Genomic DNA, 27179 nt, shown 5'->3' with positions numbered 1-27179 from the left:
AAACAAAATATGGAAATATATGGAGTGAGGTAAAAGTAAATACAAAAACCAGCTCTAAGTCACACACCTACAAACTGGACAGAGTACATGGTCTGAGCTCACATTTTCAGGTGGGTTGCAGTTGATTAGCAATGCAACATGTATGCGATTTACTCCTCTGAAAAAAACAATCCCTCTATTTAGGATTTTATTTGCATTCTCAGGACCTTATCATTTGGGATTATGTAAAACTGGCAGCTGCTTATAATTATTTGGGGGTTGAGTAGAAATAATTAAAAACATCTGCCTTTATCTTAATACTACCAGACTTAAACCCATGAGCTCGGTTATACCTAACTTCAAAGCTGAAAGCAAAGAATAAAAGAAAGCTTCACATATTGCTAACAAATTTTCAGTGATTCATTTGTATGTACAATCAGTTATTCAACAGCCTTCAAACCTTTAATTATCTTTTAAATATATGTAATTTTGCACTTCTAATTAGATAGCAATTTAATGCTCTCACAGGGATTCAGATGGGCTGTCTTTTTTGAAATGTAAACTCCAATAGGAATAATCATTGGCATTCAAGTGACTGAATTCTTCAGTTATTTAAATGAACGTGAGGCATTTACACTGTTCAAATCATTTAAATATTCTGCTGTCAGCTACAGCTGTAGAGTTTTATGGAGTTGCTGAATAAAGCAAGGGTAAGTGTAGGTTATCTTACGTTCCAGGAGGGACTCCCCAGAGAGAAATGAGATTTGCTGCTTATGAAAGGCTAACACTGCTTAAGTGGGGCACTAATGTTTCCCCTGAGACTTGGATTTCTCTGTTTTTCTATATTAGGAGAAAGAGTTTTTTCCCAGAATTTACAGCTACAAAAAACTTAATATTGATTTGGCAATCTTTAAATACTCCAGGTCCTTTAGCTTAATACAACATATCGTGACAGTCAACATTCTAAGATTAAAATGGTTACTTTGGCAGCTAAACCACCAATTAATTTTGGTGAGGATATTGTGATACATGCATTGGCTTTGATTTCTATATGTAACTTTCCTTATTAAGACTAGTTAAATTCAATAAATATGTGCATCATTTTAAAGAAAGCAATGTATCAATTGAATTGGTTTAGAGTGATAAAAAGAGCATTCATGTAGAGCCATTTGAAAAATCACTATTACTGACCTTGCAGAACTTATAGTGAGAGTATGAATATATTCCTCAATCTTCCCAGAGAGATAGAGGATTTTGGTTTAAACTCAGAAATATTAGAAAATCCTTAGACATCATGGATGTTATTAGATTAATTCATAACACATTCTTTAGTTTGCATTTATTAAAATAATGGTAGAATCTGAATAAAAGATGCAATTTGATTCTGTAACATATGTATTTATCTTTAAATGCAGGTTTTCTTTAATTAAGGAACCTGAGCTCCTTCTTCAGGAAGTTCAAGTATTCTACCCTAACTGAACCTAATAATTACTGAAAACAAAATCTCTCTTTGCTCCCTGAATAAAAATACAAATTCCACTGCCGGCTATGAATCAAAAAGCCACAGACTTCACAAAATCTACTAGCAACCTTGCTATTATTCATTGCAAACCACACAAATATTAGGACTGAGAGGCAATGGTACAAACCTCTAACACCAGATAAGATTCACGAAGGTGTCATTCTGTGACTGTGGCAAACACACATCTTTCAGTGGCATTCCTTAATTTCTCTGTAATCCCACTACACTTTCCAAAGAAAGCAGTTTTCCTCTGGCACCAACATTTAACAGACAACACAATGACAGTTACAGTAATGAGCCACCAGCCACAATTAATACAGTGATTTTAAGTGTACTTTGAAAGTATATATTGCTTGTTTATTACTTGTCCTTTACATACAGTAAGCTCATTTCTTTGGCTAACTGTAACATCATGATGACACATTTTGCATTTTAAAATGTAATGGAGTAGTACCTAGTGCACTGCAAGTGCTAACAAGGTACTGAAAAGCAAGCAATTCAATCACACTTAACCACTGCTGGGCAAGACTTTGTCCTCATGTACATGTTTCAAGCAGCCTCAGAAACCAAGTTACTGCCCTGAAAATCTCAAAATTCACTTCTGAACTCCCAAACAATTCTGTTTTTTTCTAAACACGAAGGTGTGGTTTTAAACTAAATATAAAATTCAAAATTACATCATACTATTTAAAACAATCTCTTATGGAAAAATAAAACACTACTCTGCAAAAATAGAGACTTTTAATCAAATTGCAGCATATAGGAGCATCCTGATATAGCAATATTAAAAAAAATAAATAAACTGAAATGTCTTTACCATCAGCTATAGTTTCTTGAGTATCAAGGGATTACTTTTGATGGGAAATGCACCCTAAGAACAGCGTGAATGTGAAACCATTTAAAATGTTTCACATTTAAAACGTTCACCCACTACCTAACAAAAAAAAAAAAAAACAACCAACCAAACCACAAAAGGCTTTAAAACCCAGCAGAAGGATGACAAAGGCATTAATTTATCTAAATCGCAGTAGACTTTCTGAATTTTAACCGCATCAGTAACCGACTGCAACACACACACATACCGCACCCCCCACTCCCCCCAACCAGCTCCGCCGGCGAGGCGGGGCCGCGGCCTCGGCGGTGCTGTGGCGCCACCCCATGGCGGCCGCCACGCAGCGCAGCCCCGGCGGCGCCGTCTGCCCCGTGGGAGCCGGCCGAGGCCGGGCGGGGGGAGGCCTCTGCCGAGCTTTCGGCTCACGGCTTCGGGCCCGCTGCGGAGCAGTGTCGGCAGCGCCCGGGGAAGGTTACAGACAGGGCAGCCGGTCATCGCTGGGAGAATAAGATGGAGCAGCCTAAGGCGGCCTGGGGAAGAGATGGGCAACAAAAGGAAGGGAGATAGAATTAAGAGTTTCTGTGTGTGAGAAACAGGAGTCATTTACACTCGATCACTTAATTGGCGAGGCCTCAAAAGCTATCTCTTTTCATTCTCCAAAGCAAATTTCCAAGGGATTCCTTATTCCCTGATTATCATGATTTATTAAGTTATTTGTCAAGACTCATCGATTGAGTAACAGAAGAATGTAACCAAAGGTCCCTTCTGCTCCCTCTATGGCAACAGTCACCCCTGAAAACTCCCAGCCAGCACTGAGTTAGAAGTCTGGGGGCTACTTCAACGACTGTCTTAAACCCCTGAAGGTACCTTCGAACATATCTAGAAAGGACTTTTCTTCCTCTTCCTCCAGTTACTCCATACGCACGCAACCAGTCATCCTAACTGAAAGCCAAGTTTATTCAACAACAACAACAAAAAATGCAGAAGAAACAGAGGAAATCTCCAAGAAAAACATTTTTAAACATAAACCCAATAGGGTAATCAGCACAAAAATGCAGCTAGCTTAATGATTAAATATACTGGTCAGGGTAAGATAAAAATCTGGTGCAACAGGAAACACTCTTCCTCAGCGGCTGTTTGCTATCCTGCCTGTCTGCTCAGTGTCCAGTAAGACAATTCCTTAAAAAGCAGTGTGTCAGCTTCAGAACTAACAGATACGGCCACTGGAGTTAGTAACTCAGGAGTCTACTTGTGTTCTAGCTTTACGTCACCACAGGAAAATATAATAGCAATATAAACCAGCGTGGATCAAGTCAGTAATCAATGTAATTCGAATGTAAACTCTAACCCACCCAAATAATTTTAGATATTGTCTCTGGTGAACTACCTAATTTCAGTCCTACGTGCATATCTTCAGATACTTATTGTCACAAATTTCACGGAATGTTTTGCAACTATTTACAATGGTATCAGGATTTGGCCTGCAACATTAATCTAAGGGCCGAAGCCAGCAATCGCTTCACTCTCAAAAACTCCACTGAAGTCAACAGAAGATTCCCATTACACACTACTGACAGAACCCAGAGGTAAAAATGACTTTTCCAGAAAAATTAAATGAACAGACCATGAATATATCACAAGTTCCCCATAGCTGACAGCTTACGGGCTACTGCCCAACATTTTCATTTTAAAAAGAGTGACTGTTGTATAAAGTAAGGAAATAAGTGCCCTCAAGGTGTGCCCTGGGTGAGGGATAGTAACAGAAAACCACCTCTTGCCTCATTAAAACACACTACCACAACAGAAATGAGGAAAGAGGATAACACCCTTTGTCAGTCTACCTTAAAGCTATCCTCTGTTCCTGGATTTCATAAAGCTATCTTCTGTTTACTAAAATATCTATTCTGTAATGAATGCATACTCATATTTTTGAAGGAAGTAATTTGCCAGAAGAAAAGGGACAGTACAGCAAATGCATGTATTGTCAAACTCTTGTGATGTACATAGGGAACTTTCAAATATATATTCCTATGGCTTGCAAATATAGGCTGTCAGATGTACCTGTGATACCTGGAGATTTCAAAAGCATTTTAGGAATCAAGACCAAGTCATGACTTTCACATTATGAAAACTGGGGAATGCTATAAAAAAACCCAATACATTTATATGCAAATAAGAATGTGATATTAAAAAATACATGGATTTTAACACATATAGAGATAAGAAAAAATATTCTGAAGGTAGTGGCCAATTTTGAAGACTTCTCCTCACACATTTCCCACAAAAAAAAAAGTTTAATATAAAATGTTTACATTAAAACACAACAACATTTATTGCAGCATTTTAACCACTGAGGTAGATTAACATAACTAGTCTATTATAAATTTTCAAATAGCAAATTTTTGGAAAACATACAGAATGCTATGACAGTCAAACTTTACATCTAGTTGATGCACTTGTAAATTTGGCTCATTTAAGCTATGTTTAGATTCTTTCTATGGTCCAGCTGGGTAAAAGCAAAATTACAAAAATAGTCACTTGACATGGACAAGCTAGCTGAGGTGAAGCAGTGAAGATGCAGGAGAAGAGATCTGAAGGTGCATTAAGAATCTTTGTATACAATTCAGGTGCTCTAAGAAGGTCTTGTACAGCCCCTATTTCTGCTGCTTCTCTCCTGTGGTTACCAAATAAACCTCAGCAAGCAATCTCAGTCAGAAAAGGAAAGAACATGGAAAAACAGATAAATGGACAAATCATTTATTTTAAAATTCCTTCCAAGGTACTATGTTTGCTTGGCCAATTGATTGTCGGTTCATTTTAGAATGATGATACTGAGAAAATGTTTTTCCATTCATGAAGTCCCCCTGTTGAACTTTTCATAAGCTCTACTCCAGTTAAAAAATAAATGGGAAACAATAAGTCTAATGAATGAAAACCTCAGATATGCTAATGACTTAATAAATCATGCTTTTCAATAATTTTTTTCATATGAAATCATCGATCCAATTAATAGTAGTTTTCAACTAAAATATTGTTGAAATCAGACATTACTTGAAGTGCCTGCATGAGAAATACATATGGTCTCCATGTGTATATAGCAGTGGAACTACTAATACCGATGCTTTACTAAGAGTTGATAGTGATGGAACACTTGCAAATGCTGTTCCTAAATGATGCGATCAAGAATGTACCAATTCTCTAGGGTGTTAAGTTGATAAACATTTGTGCAAGAGGCACTTCTATTTTTCTTGCTGTGATTAATGCAGACAGTTGATAAGGGAAACTAAAGGTAAAATTTGCTGCTATTTCTCTTTTAGTACAAAAATCCCTTGTGCCGCTATTCTGCTTAAGAATACGCTTTATTGAAGTTTCTGCACATATATTAAATTAGCTTTAACACTTTAACATGACAAATAGGGGTTATTACATAGCAATAGAACATTCCGTTTCAATGTAAAATGAACATAATTATAGCAATTTTTGGCTTTGCCATTTTGCAGTACTGGAGGCCTGCATCTTTTGCAGAAACAATTTGTGTATTTATCTACCTTGATTTTTTTTCATGCTAACCTTTGTTTCAAGACGTAAATTTACCAAGAATTACAATGTGTTACAAAGCAATATGAAGGAACTGGTCTGTTGTATTTAATTTTTTAATTGATATTAATCTATTCACATTAAAAGAAAAACAAATGCAACATATATAGCAAAATAAAATAGATCAGTAAATAGTATTCTTACCAAAGGCCTAAGTTCTGGATGAGTCAAAATATATCCATTGTTTGTAATTGCAAAAGCATATCCATGAATACCTAACTGTAAGAGTAAATGAGAAAAAATCACTAATTAGCACAGTCTTCAGTAAACTCCAAAATAAATAAATAAATAAATTCAGGCAAGAATTTAGTTATCCAGGGTTTAAAGCTGGCATTCATAACCCTCATCCACACTGTATTTCATTCTAACATATGCAAAGCTCTGATCCCTGACATTTGGTGAAAATGAGAACCTGTCATTGTGATGAATTCAGCATGTAGCACAATTTTAAAATGTCACACACACTTTGCTATCTAGGGCACTTATTTCTATGGGCTTTAGATTGAATTAGATATACACATGTATGTGACACATCATAGCATGTGGCATACACTACACAATGCGCTAAAGCAGAGGGGTACTGGAATTTAGTATATTCACATACTGCCAGGAGTGGCTAGGTTCAACTTTATTCACTTGTTCAAGACCTGTTGTAAAAGAATTGTTTACATGAGTAGTACTGAATGTACAGTTACAGGAGTAAGCAGTGACCTGTCATATCTGGTATTTACACCTTCTAGTCTTAAAGGCATTTACCTCTTTGTTAATTCAAGTTCATCTGGAGCCACAGAAAAGACTTATTTCTACTAAAGAAACTCCTGTAAGTTCACAGATTTGTACAAAGTGGAACTATGGGAGATCATTTGAGAGCAATGAAATGCTTTATGGGGCCTAATGGTATATATAATAAAATTTAGCACTGTACTTATTTAAATAACAATACTACTCTTTTAACAATATGCCTACTGCGCAGTTGATTGTACTGAATGCAATAAATGTACCTTCAAACCATTCATATGGTCATTCAAAAACATCCTTTCTTAGCATAAACTTGCTGCTAAAGTAGAATCTTTCTGCAGCTTCAGTATGTAACTTCTACCAGGCAAACAATACATCTCATTACACTTTTTCACCCATTTTCTTCAATTCTGAAGTAACATAATATCCCATATATCTTTCTTTAAGCATCTCACTTAAAACAAAGTATTAAAAACACAGAAAAAACAAACAAACAAAAAAAAAAAGCCCCAAACCAAAAATCTCAAAACCCTAGAACTATCTTGCTTTGATATTTACTTTACATTTCTCGCTACCAAAATGCTTTTTATTTTGTTTCAGTACATTCTTAAATGCTTTGCTGAAGTGGGTCCTTAGGAGTTTGTCTGGCTTAACGCAATGTGAGCAAAATTGACAAGTGAGAATCATTTCTAAGGGACAAGTAGGACAGCAAGGCTTCTGTAATTTTCCGGAAATATAAACCAGAGTATGATATTATGGCAAGGTCATGGAGGAAAACATATCAGGTAGATTTATACTGTCTTTCTGTGAATGATTGTATATGGTCAACTGTAACTGCCATGTAGAAGATTGTTTTATAAATTAGCAGTTTTCCTGAAGCAATAAACTTCAGTGAAAGTAATAGAAGGTGATATGTTCTTGGCATCTCTTCATAAAGCAGGGATAACCAAAATAATAACAGTGGACATATTTTACCTATTATAGTATGACAAGTGAACTAGCTGTTGGCTAAATATCAGATCTCAAGTATAATTGTCTGTGTTGGTAACTGCGGAATGACATCCAAGCAATGCAAGTCAGGTAAGGAAACCAATGTGGGTGGTATACTTTAGAGGAAAAAAATATTTGCCTATTTGAAGCATACCCAGACTCCACAGGTAGTATTTTATTGTGTGTTGTGCAATATGTGAAACCGCACACTCTCTACACTTAAAATGCTTCAGTTTGAGAGATACTACTTCTTACAGCAGTATTACCAGTTTAAACCTTGAGCTCTTGCCTCTAAATGACAGATTCAGAAATGAAAAAAATTTTTAACTGCTGTAAAATGCCACATGAATGCTTAGTATTACTAAATCCAACCCTACCTTATTCAGGAGAAACTGCCACTGGCATCTGGGGAAGTTTAGTCTAGGTAATGACTGCTGAAAATAGCTTATTGTTATTTTTCATCTTCCTCAGCATAAAATCCACCTCATGGAAGCTGAGAGAATTTCAGGTCAGCAGAATTCTATTCCCAACCAATCATTTTATATCCCTGTGTGAATTTTATTTCACGTGCTGCCTCTACAGGAATGAGTCCCAAGGGTGATTATGCTCTTGCAATTGCATGGTCTTTTTATTGCTCAGAAATGTTTATGGTACGCGAGACTGGAAGTTATAACTCAAGTGATTTCACTAACCTAACTGTATTGCATGATATTGGTGCCTCCTGTAATAATCCTCTCTTGTATTACACCCAGCAATATAAAATGTACCTTCAAATAAAATGTCTAATATTCAGAAAGAAGATCATATATTACTCCCACAAAAAACTAAGTCTTAAAAAATATATCACCATATGACAAAACCAGAAATTTTTATTTTCCTGCCTATCTGCTCCTTTTCTGAATCACTCTAACTCTGCTGCAATATCTCTTATTCAGGCCCCACACTCTCTCTAGGTTCTGTATTCGTACTATGTCCAAATCATAAAGATGACTTCTGAATAACATCACTGTGATATGACCTTTTCTATCCAGCCATGCACAACCAGGCTTTTATTTCTGCTGTTACTACAACATTGTTGTTCCTTCTCATTACAAGTAAAACTTGTTCTTCCCATGACTCCTTAGAAGATTGTCCCAAAGATTGCTTCCATTGCTCCAAATTTTGCAAAGGAGCAAATTTTGCTCCTTTCTCTTCTACCTTCTACTGATTCTGTATTTCTGCATACCCAAAAGTATAACGTAAGCTGCAGTTAACTAACGGTGGTAGTGCATCGAGAATGTTCTCTGTTATTTATCTTTAACAGCAGTGTCTCTGTTCTCTGCGTTCTTATATCAGTGTGTAGATATCTGCTGCCTCTTCCAGTAGTCTACAAACTTTTTTCCAACTGCGACAGCTTTTCTGTTCTGTGTTAGCGAAGCACCAAACCTAGTGGGATCCAGGTCCCAGGAAATTACTCCAATGCACCTTATCAACATGACTGCCAGCATTTCATGCATTATTTCTATGAAATTCTTGTTTAACTTAAACTTTCCAGTTACTGCATATTGATTTACAAAATCATTTGGTAATTGCTAATGTATTTGAATTAGAATTATAATTGATAGGAGGATGTCTAAAAAACCAAACCAAACCAAACCAAAACATTTAGGAATATTCAAAGGCACTCACAAACTAGCTTATTACTCCACCCTTTTAGAAATCAGTATATGCAAACACGGCAGCAAATTAAGGGGAAAGTATGACATAACAAATTTATGCTCAGTACAGGTACACGTCAAAATGTAGCTATTCCAATAGCTGGCTTCTTTAGTAAAGGCTGTCAATGGTATTGTGTTATGTGCTTATTTGTCTGGGAAAAAGAAAAAAATCCACTAAGACTTAACTGGAAAACATTTGTTTAACTTTCATTTGTGAATAAAATAGCACTAATAGTAAAGCGTTTCAGACACAGAAAAGTAGTGAAATGCTAATGTATTGCATCAAATTTAAATGAAAAGTAATTATATTTTTGCATTTGCCTGAAGCTTACCTTGACGGAATTATAAGCATTTCACAGTAAATGAAGTGCATCAAATTTTGAAAACATTTATAATAATTATTTTTTAAGAATTTTATAGTAGAATTGTCTCCGACTTTGGAAAACTAAGCAGAGGAAAATACCTAGCAAATACTTGGTCGGAGAGGAGGAACCACTAGTCTGGTTAGGCAGGAAATTGTTCAAGTTCCTGAAATGTGCCACTTCCTTTAATTCAATGAGACAACTAATCTGGGACATGATATGGAAATGAGAATCGTAGAACGGTTTGAGTTGGAAGGGACCTTACAGAGCACCTAGTTCCACTTCCCCCTGCCACGGGCAGGGACTCCCTCCGCTAGACCAGGCTGCTCCAAGCACCATCCAACCTGGCCTTGAACACCGCTAAGGATGGGGCAGCCACAGCTTTTCTGGGCAACCTGTGCCAGGGCCTCACCACCCTCATAGTGAACAATTTCTTCCTAAATTCTAATCTGAAGCCTAAAGGCATGTTAAGGATAGATTTTTGTACAGTTTTCATATGAAGTTATGCAAATTTTCAGTGTGAATTTCTGGTTATTTTGTATGGTATTCTGGTTATATTGCACAGTTAAATAATTTCATTGATTTTACTATGGAAAATACTTTGCATTACCTTCTAGAGCAAAAATGTGAAGATCAAACCATATATCAATTTTGGTATTAAAAACTGCACTTGATCTCAGACATTACAGAGCTAGAATTCTTGAGGAAAATGAGTGAAAGTTTGGAACTACATCAGTATAAACAATATGAACATGCTAAATAAATAAAGTTATATTATAGCTATTATAACTAAGTGTAAAGGACATATTATCATTTGTGTATTACCTTGTATTTTGGAATAGTTTTTAAAAGCTCTTTAACTGGAACATCTGTGCCAACTACTCCCAGAAGAATCCCTTTAGATCTCTGAAAAGAACAATAAAAGATGCACTTAGAACCACGGTAATAATGAACATTTTTGATGTTCATTTCACTTTGCATCTACTCTGCAGAAGTGAATACATATTAGACATATCCTTTAAAAACTGGGAAAAGCAGACACTGGTACAACTCATCTGATCAAACAGTCATTTAATCAATAATATTGCTCGTTTCTACTTTAGCTGCAATTCACATAGAAAAAGCATGCAAACTTTTGATAGCTATTGAGTCCCCCAACAGAAAACTTCCTCATGCAAAATAGTTTTTGAATTAAAAACTACTGTTACTCCCTTCTTTCCCAATTTCTCCTGCCATTTGATAAATAAAAGAGAAAAATTAAGCATTAAGGGAAAGTACATGCAATTGTCTTACTAAACTGTTAAATTAGTAAACAGATTTATATATAATATAGGTATTAAATTCTGAGCCTAAGAAACAGGAGGATATCAGTGCAAAGAAGAAAAGGATATACATTATTTGCTGCAAAAAGATAATATAGAAGTTAAAAAAACCCCTAAGGCCTAGCACCATCTAAGATTTTCTCTTAGACATAGAGTTTCATTATTTTACTATGGTTTCTAGAGTATATTTGGGATTATTTGTCCACATTTTCATGCTAACAAAGGAATACTAACTGCAGACAAAATAAGACTACTAGAAAAATTTTTAGAGTTGGCTAAAATCTCATTAGGTCCCTGAAAGCAACTTCCCTTAAGTCACCCCATTATCACATGACAGAAATAGTCTGAGTACTTACAGTCTCATTTTGCTTACTAAATACTGGCATGGCAACAGTTGTCATCAACACCAATCCCTGATCATCAGCAAGCTATATTTGAAAAAGAAATACTATCTCTAAGAACTAAGGAACAATTACAGACATGTGATTGCATTTTTCAATTACATTCTCTTCATTTTAAAAGAGATAAGGCAATTTATCTAAATGATGCTTACGTAGTTAGACTTGCAGTCAGTGCAGCCCAGCCCCAGCCCCCCCCATCTCAACTATACCAGCTCTGCCCACCCCACCATCTGCATTGGCAGGAAAGATGCCTCATCTTCATTGCTATTGCAGTCTCCCATGAGAGTTACAAAGGAGCTGAAATGTGGATTGTGGAAGCAGCATGTGCAGTAGCAAAGCAGCTGGAGCTCTGTTCTACATCTTTCCCAGTGTCAGCTCTGCCAAAATTGCCTTAGCCTATTTTGTCCCAGCAAGGAACAAGAGGTCATGAGTTGCATGCACTTTGTTCTGGTCCAGACTGAGATCTCATCAGCTAACACAGCAGCAGAAAGGATGGCAGCCAGTTATGATCCCAGGAGCATCTTTGCTCCCTCCAGTTTCAGTTTGCTGGACAAAGAGGTGGCATGAAGCATTAGCTGATTCTGCACATCAGGTTTCAACATACTTCTCCAATTTAAGGTGGAAAGAGATCTCCTGACCTTCGTTCCATTCAAGAGAAACATGTAGAATGCTTATCATTGACCACGTGAGAGTGACACTGCTCAGACTATCGTCTCTTCACTCTTCACTCCCTCTGGCCAGACTACATCTTTGCCATAAGGCAAAGGCTAACTATGATGCTCCAGACAAGCACAGCTCTGAGTGCTATGGATCTTCACCATCTGCACATGGAAGATAACTTAAGCAGGAAGTTGAGAGATACTGTTAAACTCTTTCTGCCCCTCTAATTTGGGAAGATGTTTAAAGTTGAAAAGGCTTATCCGGCATTTAAAAGCATGAGATATCCAATTATAATCACAACTGCAGATGTCGTAGAGCACAGTTAAAGTCTGCTTTGTTGCATCTGTGTTTAGCCAAGGCAATAGAGACAATCTTCCTGAGAAATACTGTAGGTGACAGTCATGCCCAATTGTAACTGATATTCTCCTACTACTCCTACATCAGCATCACATTTTCTGTACTCATTCAGCATTTCTTATAGTGGGTTGTTTTTTTTTTTCTTTTGAGAATTGCTGCAATTTTTATTTTTTGTTAACAAAACTTTTGTTATTAACGAAGCAACAGCTATCAGCTCTCCAAACTTTCAGAACACAAGTCATATTATGACCAAGATATTTTATGAAGCATATTTTGCATTAACAAATCAGGCAAAATCTAGAACATTACATGTCTTGCAGCTCCCAGTCTGCTTCAGCAGGGTTTCAGATTGCCAAACAAGTATATTTCCTGAAGCATGGCACTATCTCATGGTGAGGAGGAATGTTTACAGACATCAGACAGGAACACAAATAAGGTTTAGGATCAAGAAGGTTTATGTCTGATAAGGAATCAATAGGGACATGAGATGGAACCAACTTATGATCATGTTTGCTTTTTTTGGTTTGTTTTCCTTTTAATAAGAAGAGATATTTCCATCCCTGATATAATCCTTGATCTATTAAACAACAGTAAGAAAAAACAAAACAACCAACAACAACAGAAAGAAAAAAAAGGCAAACCCAACAACTTGGTGAAACACTGGGAGTTCGGGGGGTGCACCTGGAAGTCAAATGTGGCTAAACTAGTACAAGAATTTGCTCTCCTTGGCCAGAGTAGTACAGTCAAGCACACTGACATGATTTTTATGAAGAGGAGCCTTTTGTGGTATGACAGTCAATAGTCCCAAACCCATGTATGCCAGCAAGTGAGAAAGCATTCTGCTGATTATGGGGTGACATCTTGGAGTATTTAGAGATTTTATATGATTGCCCAGGGTTGTTGTTATCTGACATTATGTATTTGTCAAGTATGACTATTACCTTATGAATCCACTCACTCTCAAGATGTTACTAGAAACAATTTATTGGATAGAATGCCAGCCAAGGGACTGTCAGTAAAGTTTTAGGGTGTTTGAAATTCTTTAAATGGAGAAAAAAACCCAACTCTCAAAGTCTCCAGGTCATTAACTCTCAAAACTAACTATGGAAGCATGAAGAGAATGATTGCCCTGTAATTATGACATCTACAAGTACCACCAAGGGTTGGCTGCTGCAATCATTTCTATAGAAGTGCAATGTTACAGTCCAGCCTCTTTGTTTTTTTCATTTGTTTGGCAGATGAACAGCTTGTTGGCTGCATCCCTAAGTGAAGTCAGCAAAGAACTGGATGATAGATGACTTGTATTTGCAATGTTTCACTGAGTCACCACCTCAAGCTGCAGTATTTGCTTCACAAAAATTCTTAGATAGTGAAGAATTACCTGCTGGGGAGGAGCACAGCTTTATTCCCTGGGCAATGACATTTTGGCAGAAATAACTTTGAAATGGTAGAATGTTAGCCACTGGGTATTTCTGCTAAGACAATTAATGCTAGAATCCATTAACAAATTGCAAAGGAAGCCATGATCTAGGTATTTTGCATTGTCGCTTTGCGAGTCTGACATTTTCTTACATATAGAACTCTGTAACAGCTCATGCAACTGAAAAATTCAGTGATTCTGAGGAAAAAAAGCCAGTAATATGCTCACTAATCACTGACAAAACTTCAGATATATTAGTTACATTCAGAACAAACATGTATCACTGATATCCTTAGGACTGGCTAGGATTTATTTTTTTTAACTTCTAATTAAGTATTTGCTGATGGTTAATGCTTAAAGAAAAATGTTAAATATCACAAACTCAGAATAGCAAAATCAATATAAAATGATAAAGTCTCTGAATATACTAAATTTAACAGTTCATATTATTGTATAATTAGTAATAAACTCTTTGGACACTCAATTATTATTTGTTTTTCTGCAAAAGAAAAAGCAGACAATCCTTATGATTCCAAAACTCATCAACTGGACATCACAAAGTCAAAGGCTCACAGAAGAATTATGAAGGCATGTAAAAAAGAAAATACTGTAGTCAAACATTTCTTATAGGAAACATCTTAAAGAATGATTAATATTTTCCAATAAGCACAAAACACATCTTTCTAAGCAGGCAACAAATAACTTGGTTACACATAGAATCAGGAGGTTTTTTAGTGCTATTGGCAAATACAGAGAATGATACTTATCCTAACATAATGCAACAACCACCAGATGGATGGTTACTAGTTACATACAGGGAAGAGTCCTTGGGAATGACTGAAACATGAAGCACCATGAATTTTATCTCAATCAATCTTTAAATAGGCTGTACCTTATCCAACTTTGTCCTTCCAGTCTCTTAGGAATAACTAACACTTCTCTTCGGAATAACTAAGACTAATAGTTACTGCCATTTTTACAAAGGTATGCTTTTTGCGTAATAATTCCCCAGAGTCTGATGATTCAAAATTGTTTAAAGGTACATGCTAAGTCTACTTGCTTGTTACGTGTATAGTTTCTGTTGAAACAAAATGTTGCTGGCAGACCAACTGTGTTCACAAATAAGGATTAATTTGGACCAAAGTTCACCCAAATGTTGGAACTTCATTTAGATATATATGCAGAACCACTAATAACTTTCAATTCCTCCAACTCTGTTTTGAATTCTTGTTCCATTCTCAAAGCAAACTCTCTGTTTCTTTTCTTCCTCTCTAGTACTTTTTCCAATGCTTAATAATGTCTCTTTACACACTAGTCTAAGTATTAACAAATCAAGCTCCTTTCTATTTCTTCAATCTTTATAGCCCTGATAAGTGCTAAGCTTACTCTTTACGTGGGGCACCATATTAGTTAACACACATAGGCTCTGACTGACATTAAAATCCTGTCTCTTACCTACTTGGCAGCATATCAATTACTGCAGTTTTATTTCCTTCAAGTGGTTACATAATATCAAGACAAAGGCAAGGAAACAAAAGCTGCTTCATCCCCAGTCCTCCTGGAAAATAAAAATTCCACTGGCAAGATTCAAAATTTGAGGCTACCAGCAGATGTTAACTAAGGAAAAGGTGCGCACTTTGAAGTGCCTTTCAGAACACTTTATTGCTCAGCATCTTTTGCTAAAAAATTAAATAATATAGAAAGCAGCATTCGGATACATCTAAACACTTCACAGATTCAGTACAGCATCCTGCAGGGTATAAAATGGAACCAAATCAAGATTGGTGGAATAGTACAAAAATAGTCTTGAATAAAGGTTTTGTTGGATATTGCTGCAGTTTCCTAGGGATGAAATTTTAAAGATGCTCCAGGAAGCTTAGATTTTGAATGCCACTAACTTCTGCCAGGACTTGGGCACCTAATTTCATTAGGCCTCCGAAAATTCTAGACAGCTACTAACTGTTGATGCCTTTTTAGGAACATTGGCAAAATATAATCATAAAGTAATCACTGAAAAAGTTTTAACAGTTTTAGGCCAGTAATGGTATCTGTGCACTAACTTAGAATTCTACTTAAATGTATCTGCATAGACAAGCTTGTTAAGGTCCCTTGCACTTTTTTAAGTACTTCACTGTTTCTTAAGTGGATGTGAATTCCAGTTTCTTCAGATTCTTAGTTTTGGATTACTGGAAACAGAAGGAAGCTAACACAAATAAAAGATAAGAATTCAAGCGCAATATTTAAGGCATTGTCACATACTTCAATCAGGAAATTAAAAGTAGCCAAATGAAAATTAAATGAGAAAATAAATGGATCAAAAAAATTGGACAGGAAAATAAAAATGGAAAAACATGCTCTAAATTACTCATGGCCTTTTTTAAAAGGTGTTACAGGTATCAGTCGCTTTCTTAGAGAGTAATTTCTTCAAAAAGGCAAATGGAGCCAGGCCTATATTATTTATTTCTATTTATAGAATAAATATTTATATTTATATATACTTTCCTGTATGTATTTAGATCTGTATTTATGAAAGCACTAACCATCTTAAATGCCTAACATCAGCATGCAGACTAACTCATCTTCATGCTAAACAATACAGAGCTCTGATTATATGCAGTATGGCACTAAGTGCCTGCCCTTTCAGATTTTCCTTACTGTTAGATATTTATTCCCCATAGAATAGCAAGAAGTTAGCATGTTTATATGAGCCTTATGCATTTCAAAACAAAACCCTGAGTTTACCTTATCACAGGAATTCTGCAAAGACATTTTATTCAAGAAACAGTTTATCCATCTGAATGTGGGAATGTTTTATTTTGCAAGCATGGAATGTAATAGGGGAAAGTAGGCTGCCCCAGAAAACACAGTGGTCACTGTTTAGAGAGAAAAAAGAAAAGAAAAGGAAAACAAAAAAACCCCTAAAGTTTAGTTCAGTTTCTCTTTCTTCTTCTCCAATGCAATTAAGTTGTTCTCTGATCGATTCATTTTTATTAAGGACCGCAGCTGATGACTGCTGTAATCAGCATCTCAATGAATCAGGAAGATACCTTCAAAAGAGAAAAAACAGATTGTCTATGCCAGTTCACATACGAAGGCATCTTCCTTCATAAATGCAATCAGTCTATGCTTCCTTTCTAAATTCAGTTGTCTCAAACCTCGGTAGCCTTCACTATTCTACTAGTCAGAGTAATCTCTTGACCAGTATTGGTCTGCCTAGTTCTTCAGCCAAGAGAGGACTAGTGGATGTGTTTGGGAGCCTCCAAGAATGTATCAGAGTTGAATAGTTTCTGCTGTCTACATCAGTGGTTTGATATTGAATAAATTCTTCCCAGTAATGTGAAAGCAACGTGAATGCTCGTTACAGTCCTTGTAGCAAAGGTACAGTACTGGAAACCCTGAACCTCAGCAAACCATGTGTAGACAGATAAAGTTCCTTTGCAGTAAGGTATTTTTTTCATATTCAGGTTTATTCTCTGAAAACCAGAAAAAGGACTCTGCCCTATGCTGAATGACCATCTGTTTTTCAGTACTGCCAGTGTACAGTTAAGTTTTCATATTGCAGCAGCTGTTGTTACACCAGCCATTTCAAAAATTCTTTCCTTTCCTACCTTTCTGCTGGGCTGTTAATTTCTGATTTAGTTCTACATTTGAATACACTACAAATTTCAAGTTCTGCTAAGAATAAATGCTTACAATAAGGTAATTCCCTCTAGGGTTTATTAACAAACCAAAAGCAACAAAATAAACCTCTATTTAATCTCCCAAGTTTAGCTTCCACTCAGGATCTTCATTAATTATTTTTATTTTCTTCTTGACCTTAGCAAAAGACATTCCTATCTCCTTTACATCATAAGTGAAACTAGTAGACCTCTTTTGTCAGGTGATTCTGGGAATATTTAAGCAGTAACACCATTACAAGAAAAATACAAGGCAACTTTAGCCTCACAGAGCTATGAAATGCCAGTTATCTGACAGTGCTTGACTGGATAATGGACCTAGAAAAATGTCAAATTGGTGCAATAAGAATTCATGGGAACTAGGTTCTGTGAAATACTAAGTATGTGGATTCATGCATACAGGAGACTACTGAACTGTACAGCCCCTCAGATATTTCTTATTCCTTCAAGTCTGGAAAGCTATCCTCACATAAACACAAATTGTTTAACTGTTATTATTCCTACGGCTCCCTAAAACATGGAATTACAATGGTAGAGTAAAAAATATATGTATTTCAATGCTTGTGTTCAGGTCTTTTGAATTTTGGATGAATTATGCTATAGAATATTCATTTTTCAACATGTTCATCCAATAGTATTGCAAAACAGTAAGTTCTCGTAGTTTCTGCAACTTGCACCAGTATGTTTTGCCTCAGAATTGCTAGGTTACTTTGGATGACACTGGCAAGAAAGCCTAAAACTAGATCCCCAAAGAAAACCACAGAGTTTTCAACTAGATCCCAGGATTATGTAAGTTATTGTCCACAGTTTAAAATGATGAATTAAAGAGACCACATTAGTGGTTTGTCCCAGAAAGTCATTCTATTGAAAAGACCTAGTGGAAACAGTTTTAGACAAGAATCTCTACAATGTCCATGGACACTCAGTTTGGTAAAATGCTTAGTGAACAATAACAAGCCTTTAAAAATCATCTTAAGAATAAGGAAAAATGCATTCCCAGGCTAAAATGACTCTTGGCTGACTGGAATAAAGAAACAGAACGCTGAGAAAATCACAGATCTGTAATGTCTAGCAGTAATAGTTTTATAATTGGAGGAAAACTCCTTTTAGAAATAGATTTAACTCCTACAGTTTTCCCTTTAACTCCTTGCTGTATGCGGTTACCCCCTGCAGAGAAACCCCAAGTAGATCTCCAGAAATAACAAATAAACAAGCATCCACTTACTCCTCACATGGAGCATATGAGTTCAGCCTTAAGTCTAGCACTAGCATCCACCTTCTATGCTCCAGAATTACTCCAGAAACACATATACAGGAAAGAATATGCATTTCCTTAGGTGCTTCCAATGTGGCAATAGGAATTTGAGAAGGATCACTGAAACATCTTCCTTAGGAGTTTATAGTCAAGAAGAGTAAGTTGTCCAGAATTTCTGACACAGAGTTAGTAGTGTCCATATCTATTACTATTAATACAATATTCTTGTCTATATATATTGTGCAATGATTATAATGAAGCCGGGCTCAGGCAGCAATGAACCAGTGGATATGTCCCGAGATGAAAGAACAAATAAGGACAGTAACAAAGCCTGTATCTTTTTTTTAAATTATATTCTTGATTTGTTGTTGTTGGTTTTGAGTTTTTCTTGCCAAAACCAATATGCAATATTGTTTCACTTTAGCTAGCTATGAAGTGGTATTTTTATGTTTTGTTAGATATACATATTCCCTAACTGTTATGGATGAATAAAAAAAAAGGCAAAATAAACAATATGCAAATTAATTTAAATAAAAGGCAAATTTGATGGGACAATTCTGCTTTTTGTTGCTGATTTTTGAACTATAATTAGTCACAGACAGAAACCAAATTTTGAGATCTAAACCTTGTATTTTTCTCAGTATCTTTCATAGCTTAGACTTTGTGTTTTAGACAACCACAACTTGCGTCAGGCCTTCTAGAATTTTTTCATCAACTTTCACACATTTAAAAGATATTAATCCAAGAAAGTATTAGAACTGGAACCTCAAAATATCTTTTTGTAAATACATGTTTGTTATGGCCATGATATAGATCAGAAAATCCTAGCAGCTCAGCTCGAAAGTTAATTTATGTAGTGCTAATTCTATCCAGTCTTCACTTCCCAATTTAAACAACGCCTAGCAAAACAAAAAATAATTTTTACACTAACTTTTGTTGCTTGACATATTCATTTTTGCACTTATTTTTCATGATCCCACAATGAGCTTTGTTTTCCACAATATTTAATTAAAATACCAACAGGTTACCAACACACAACTGGAAAGTTGGGGGGAAACACTGCTATATTGAGAGGAAATAAAAGTGGGGTGAAACTGGGGGGGGCATGGAAACACTGCAAACCCTCTGACAAAGCCCCAGAGTGCAAAGTGCTATAATGCTGCTGCTGAAACTTTACCCACGGCAGACAGCAGTTCCATTGGGATGTATTTGAAATATATGGTTCATGTTGAAGCTTTTTTCTTCACTTCCTTGTTATAACTCCGCCACCTTCCCAACCCACTCCCCTTCTTCCTTTCCCCACTCCACATAGGCTTGCTTCACGAGATGTCTTTTCCCGTGATTACTGTGCTTTTATGTTCCAACTATAGTCATGAGGTAGACTGCAAGCATCAGAGAATTGGAATTTGACCATTTAATTGTGTTTTATAGAGATTACAAGAATAAAGAATACCTATTATTTTAGCTTAGATTTAAATTACAGCCTGGGACAATACAGGAGCCTGTGTAAGTGTATTAGAGAGACATTTCTATGCTTAGCACAGAAATGAAGCACAAGAAAACCCCCTCATGTTGTGAAATAGTTACTTAGAGTTTGCAAATTGCTGTCTCAAAAATATTATTAAAAGCCAGCTTGCTTGTTGAGGATTGTGAGAAATTTGTAAACTAAATTTAAGATTGTGATTAACATGTAAGTGAAAATTTTAATGCAGTTTTCTGAATGGATCACTCAACTTCATATACATTACGAAACTGAAAGACAACAGCCTCTCATCAGCAGGAAACATTCAAAAGAATGCTAAATCAGGGTCAAAATATTTCATTATTATTTTGTACTTCATTGGATTAAATTTAACTCCTATAATTTTATAAAAATGCTAAAATCACTAGTCATGCACTTCAATGAAATAGCAGCTTTGCAAATTTTGAATTTTCTCTTCCCAGTGTCAGTTAATTCAACACTTCAAAGTATAGAAAGTAAATGATGCAGGGAATGATAAATGGTGCTCCCAAATGGCTGAAAGATGATAGCATCAAGATACAAGGAGGGCAAAGGACTACTTACAGAATGTAAGGGATAACACAGAAAGAGAGAAGAAAGCTGTCAGGAACTTTTGGGCAACAAACATCATCAAAACATTTCTACATGGAGGAAATTTGATTCCATTCATGAAAGAATCATTAAAATTAAAAAAACCCAATCTTTCCTAAATGTTCCTAAACACTATCTGCTTCTGATTTGTGTTCCTAATTTATTCACTTCTACCTCTTCATACAAGCTAAGTAGAACAAAACATCACAGCAGGAGTAGGACAACAGATTTTGAATCCTGCTGTGTTTGCTTGAGAAAGCAAGTAAAGCTTTCCTATTAGGAAACAAAATACCTTTCTGAGCTATTAAGAATAGCTATTGCTTATTGATGAATACAAAAGCTGCTCTTCAAAAGTGTTTCAAAGATAAAGATCATTTTGGAAGCCAAACTGAAAAAGTCTGAAAATTGGTAAATTTGAGTTATTAGTTTTGTTTTATTACTATTTTCACAGCCCTGTGGGATGGTTACCCAAAAACATGCAGAAAAGCAACATAGAGGACATATAAAATTCACATAAATTTGTTGCATTTGTCTGGATAGCGGCTTGCTCTTTTAGATAAATTAGCTCTTCCTAATATTTTCTTCTGAAAGCTACATAACTATATTAAATCAGCATCTGTATCATATGAAATTATGGTGTTTGGAAATTTTTTTTTGGTTTTGTGGTATTTTCTATTTTAAGAATAGGTTATTTCGCACAGATCTTTTCAAGACAAATAGCATGGTGCAACAGACATCCACTTGAAATTCCTCATACTTCATTTCACCTGCACTCCAATTCTGAATTTGCAACAATTTGATTTAGAGCAGATAATGTAACGGTAACAGATTTGTTATTTATCTGCCGTAGACAGTTGAGAACCTACAGGAATTCAGAGTCAATATGTAATCACCATAGAACATTGAGTAAACACTGAGAAGACTGTAGCCAAAGTGTTTCACGTAAAAGACATAACGCATTTCACCAAGATGACGAAGTATTTATAACAGATATAAAATAGTAAAGGTAAACTTGGAATGCCACGTTTTTCTTTCAGATCATTCAAAGATTAAAGTGAACATGTTTAGAGAGACATGACTGTTTGAAATGTTTATAGAGAAAACATTTGCAAGATGATACATAGATTCCAACAAAAATACAAGTTCAGACACCATATGGCAAAACATGTACACTAGTGACTAAGTCATTCATAAAGGCATGCACTGGCCCTGTGCTGCTTCCCTTCGCCTTGCAGGTAAGCAAGAGATTCTCTTGCTTTGTTCTTAAGCTACTAAGCCATGCTTATGAAAAGGCTTATTTCTTACCTGAAGTTATCAAAAGCCCTTGTGGATCACTTGTGTCTGTCCTCCCTCCCTATCCTATTCCTTCACTCCCACCCCACTCCTCTTTCCCTGTGTGAAAGTAGCATACAGTCAACTAGACATTATGCATACATACACAAAATATGTGGTTTTAATTCTGAATGAGTTTGCTCAAGAGGTAAACACACATTTTTGACCCTTCATGAAAACCATGTGCTTTTTCACTAACCTCAAACTTAAGTAATTTGCACCAGAACATTATTTAATAACTCTGAATTATGGACATCAGAACATACAATACTGCACCACATGACACAATCTGGTAAACAGCCTGACTAGTTATATCTTCCTGCACCACCATATTACAACCTCATTCTGTCTCTTCTTTCTGCAAACTCTTAAAAGCATTTGCCATAAACTTTTAGACAAGCAGGTGAACATGAAAAAGACAAAGTTAGCCAGTCTAGCCAGTCTTTTAGTCCTTCTACTTTTCTAGAAAGCTGTAAATAAAAGATTTATTTAAACCATTTATTTCCGGGGTGGGGAAGGTGGGGTGGTGGGATAAAAATAAAGCAACCATTTTTGTTACCATGTCCCATTTGATAGGTTCTGCAACTATTAAAACACAAGAACAAACTATGGACATAGTCTAGTGTCACAAAATAGCATATTACCTGCAGATTTGAAATAGAATTTTCTGAGCTCAACGAGCAAGGAAATTTCAAATATACATAGCATCATAAAAATAAAAGTTCCTGTGCTCATATTTCTTACTTTTTAAATTAAAAAGTGGATAACAGTAATTAACCATTTAAAGTTTGAGTTCCATGAATGTCCTCACCATTCTGCAAAAGCTATTCATTGAAGATCATTTAACCTATAGCTTTCATTAAAGTCATCATCCAAGACTTAATAACAGTTGTGTTTAACTCATTAATTGTATGGTATTTACCTATGTATGCTTTACTTAGCACAATAAGAACAACTTGGAAGAGTGAATATTACAATTTCCCAGCATCTTCATTTTTTCATTTTAATATTTTTCACTGCAAGCCACAAAATAGCATCCAGATTTTCTGTTTTCTGGAAGCTTTAATTATATGTGTGAAATACACAAGGATGACTGTGTCCCTGCCCATGGCAGGGGATTGGAACTAGAAGATCTTTCAGGTCCCTTCCAACCCAAAGTATTCCGTGATTCTATGATGCAACACGCATCAAGCAATTATTTGAGTTTGCCACAATCATTGTGCTATCATGACGTGCAGTGGTGACTCTGTTAACATACCATCAATGCAGAAGTTATTTAAAGGCATGAGCATATTATACGAAAACTGTATGAAACCTATTAGAGAAGTCAGATGTTGGATGTATTCAAAGGTGTGTTGATAGATACAGTGGGGAGCAGTGAAAGGGTATCAGCTCTACCATGAGTTCTGCAGTCAATACAACAGAGACAAAACAATCCAGAGATGTTTCACATGGAGTAATGGGGTGATTTTTTTTATCCTTACTATTATTTCAAATTGCTGATAGAATAGCCTCCCCATTGTTTTAAAGTTACAGGCTAGTATACACCTATCTTGTTAAGATAGCTTCTATGTGTGAAGAGCTGCTCTCAGCAGGTACCTTAGCTGGCCTTGATGTCAGCTACCTTTCTTGCTGCTCAACTCCAGAGCCCCCATTGCAGTGAACTGTTTCACTGATCACTACTGTACCATACTCACAACACCATGGAAACTGAAGGACTGGTGACTACTTTGAATGACTAAGATTCGATTAAAATATTTTACCTTTTGAGCCTGAGGGAGCTGAAAAACAACAAAACAGAACAAGCAATCATTATACATTAATTTGAACAGCTACTTTAGCTGTTGTGTTCATAAAGTCACAAACATAATAGAAGACAAAGGAAAGAAACCAGAGAAACTAGGGATTTAAAACGAGATATTTTTCATTCGTAAACATCTAAACCTACACTTATTATGAATGACGTTGACATTAAGAGCGGTTTGTCATATTAAAGTAGAAGGTTGTATTCTCTATGACAGAGGAAAGAAAAACAAAATGGCAATAGACAGTTACTGACTGCTTGTGCAAACATATTATCATATATGCATAATATACAATAATGTATGCATAGAACAATACATTTCTGTACTATAAACACAAGTATGATTGTAAGTATGTATAAACAAATAAAAGATAATTGTTTATGCATATATGTGTATCTCTATCACACAGATATTCTTAGACAAGTTTAGCCATACCTGATTGTATGCACAGTATTCACTTCAGCAACAGCTCATGTAAAAAGGCATGCAGAGCAGGCAGTAGACTCCATTACATATAAAAAACCCTTATTTATCAAGAGCTGAAAAATGGGTTCTGTTTTGACTTTAGGAAAAAGAAAACCAGAGAAGAACTCAGAAAAATAAAGTATTATAGAGACAATAGTTTTCCCTTTTTCTGAATTCTTCTCCTCTTACTTTCATACTCGTGGAGAAATTCAGAGTATACGGCAATTTAGTCTTGTGCTTCTCAGAAAATTTCTTTTTCCAATACAAATTGTTACTTTACAGGCATCAGCTGAACACAGAAACAGGCAGGTGAATCAATACCAAATGCAAAAAGACCTTCAAGATCTCTAGTGAGCTTCTGACTGACCTTTTGTTCTTGCTCTGAATTAAAACAGATAGAAAAAACAACTTTCATATAGCACTCTGCTAAAACCTAATGTCCACATTAGCGTATATCATGAAAGAGAATTGTTACATGATCTCTAATTCACAAATACTGAAAGCAACCAGCCACAATTTCTCTGTTTTCACAACATATAATGTAACAAAATTCATGGCAGGAAGGATTGCTGCAGGTAAAAGTATTTCATTCTAAAATTTGCATAATCCAATAGCAAAATATGAACTGTGATCATGTTAAAGCATGACCTATATTTGTTTGTTTATAAGCCTGTTGGTTAAATAATTTATTATATAGAACAATATACAAGGGTTGCTGCAGAAATTGCAGGTACCAGATTAACTGTAGATACATGAGCTAAATCCTGTATAACATGCCAGTGCATTACTTAGAGCAGTTTAAAGCTTTTCTGAATGTTTATCTACTTATTAGTCTTTAACTTGGTTAACTGCTTTGGTAAGTGGAAGCTTTTTATTTTTTTCATTCAAATAAAAAGAGAAAGTTGTGGTATAATTGTTTTATTTCCCATTGTAGCACTGAAACTGGTTTTCTCTCCAACGCTGTTTTTTCAGGGTTCTTTGTTGGGTTTGGTTTTTTCGTTTTGTTGGGGTTTGTTTTTTAATGCTGCCTTCTTGCTATATACATGTGAAAATTACAAGCATCCTTTGATTGGTATCTCTGATAAAGACAGGTGCAGTAAAGAATTATGTCCAAATTCCCACCTTTGGAATAAATACTAACGAACTCTACAGTTTGCCCAAGTAAACTACACACAGCAAACTCATATGTTTTCATAATGAGCTAATTTGTATCCCATATTCTAAAGAACAGTACTTCAACTATAGTCAAGGCATCCAAGGCAGCATATGCAATCTTAGGTACAGAGTGTCATTGCAGAAATACTTCTTCCAGGTAATATGCAAACTAAATTAGAAAGCCTATATCCACATACAGTGGAGATAGGTTCAAGGAAGAGGGGGGGTGGGGTAGGGGAGAATATTAAAAACCTGGACACACAAAAGCCCAAAACACAAATCCATGCACACAAACGCTCTATTGGGACTGCAAATTGAAGTTGACTCTAGCTATCCCTGTTGCTTTTACTAAGATTATTTTCAAGAGCACATTAATATGAGTTTACAAATCAGAGTTCCATTTTATCTGCTGCTGAATTGTTTGCCAATCCCATTTGTAGCCTTTTATAAAACCAAGAATATTTTCTTGCTGTGAAATATACTAGTAGTCAAAACCTTAATTAAGAATAATAGGGTCGACAAATGAGATTTACATTCCATTATGCTTTTTCCTGGGGTGGCATTCTGGAATTCCACATCTAAAATCACTTTTCACGTAAGTTTCTAAATTCAGGTTCACTGTCTTTGTTACAGCCAGACAAATCTTCATTTTGTGGCTGATTTGAAACTCGGCTGTTAACACAGTCCTGTGTGTCAGCAATTTGGTTTAATAATTGCTACAAATTCCTTTGGAATAAACTATGGAGGTTTGTCTGCTATTACCCCTTCTGGGAGGCCATAGGAAACAAATAATTTTCCCAACAATAACAGTAATAAGTCCTCTGGTCTGACCCTTTATTGCCTAGTCTAAAAACTGCCTGTCTCTGTGTAAAACTCAGCAGGTACCTCTGATTCCTGTGGTTTGCTTTATACACTGCTACAGGGCAGCTTGCATTAAACTATGTGATCTTTCCCTGGCCCCCAGAAAGCACTGGGGATCTTTCTGTTCCACTTACAGGTATGGTAAGCTGTGCCATTTTGACATCTTTATTCAGCTCCAACCATACCAAAGCACTGCCTTTCCTCTTTGTTTTCCATTAGTTTCCTCCTTCTGGTGATTGTCTCTAGAGAAGATATGTGATAGGAGCAAGTAAAACAGATATATGCCCTAGTTTACCATCCCGGTAATACATGTTCCGTTAAAAGGACTATGGCTGTGGTGCAGGGAGGAGGTCTGGTCATTTGCTGTCTCCCAGTTGTTGCAGATTGGGTTAGGAGGGGCCCTCAGAAGGGCAGTGAACCATTCATCCACAGAAGAGGCTGTTGCAGAACTGCTAGGTACGGCAGGGACAGAAGCCTGCAGACTTATAAGCACCAGGGGAAAACCAAGAGGATTTTCTGATGTAGAAAAGTGGACTTAGGGATCTTGATAGAACTGTGTAAATTTTGTTACAACCTGAAAAAATTGATAGATTATAGAGCGAGTCTAGATCACAAGGTCTTGCAAGGACACAGTGATAATAAGGGAAGGGGATTTGTTTT

The 27179-nt window shown here is 36.0% G+C and overlaps 1 protein-coding gene across 6 annotated transcripts in view; it reads right to left on the bottom strand.

Moving 5' to 3' along the window:
* CACNA2D3 (calcium voltage-gated channel auxiliary subunit alpha2delta 3) overlaps positions 1-27179 on the bottom strand; it is a 546863-nt gene that overhangs the window by 104085 nt on the left and 415599 nt on the right. For 5 of the 6 annotated variants that reach the window (XR_003993879.1, XM_030502305.1, XM_030502306.1 and 2 more), the window contains 4 exons: positions 23997-24014; positions 11396-11467; positions 10543-10623; positions 6075-6149 (listed from right to left, as the gene is read on the bottom strand). Coding sequence is in view for 5 of the 6 variants with exons in the window: in XM_030502305.1 (XP_030358165.1) it covers positions 6075-6149; positions 10543-10623; positions 11396-11467; positions 23997-24014 (246 nt within the window). In the remaining variant the exon portion in view is untranslated. The remainder of the gene's footprint in view (positions 1-6074; positions 6150-10542; positions 10624-11395; positions 11468-23996; positions 24015-27179) is intronic. The other variant, XM_030502303.1, reaches the window with a different exon arrangement.

The sequence above is a fragment of the Strigops habroptila genome, chromosome 11 (assembly GCF_004027225.2).
Source record: "Strigops habroptila isolate Jane chromosome 11, bStrHab1.2.pri, whole genome shotgun sequence".
NCBI lineage: Eukaryota > Metazoa > Chordata > Aves > Psittaciformes > Psittacidae > Strigops > Strigops habroptila.
The sequence above is the reverse complement of the archived record's forward strand: the minus strand, read 5'-3'. Positions and strand labels throughout refer to the sequence as shown.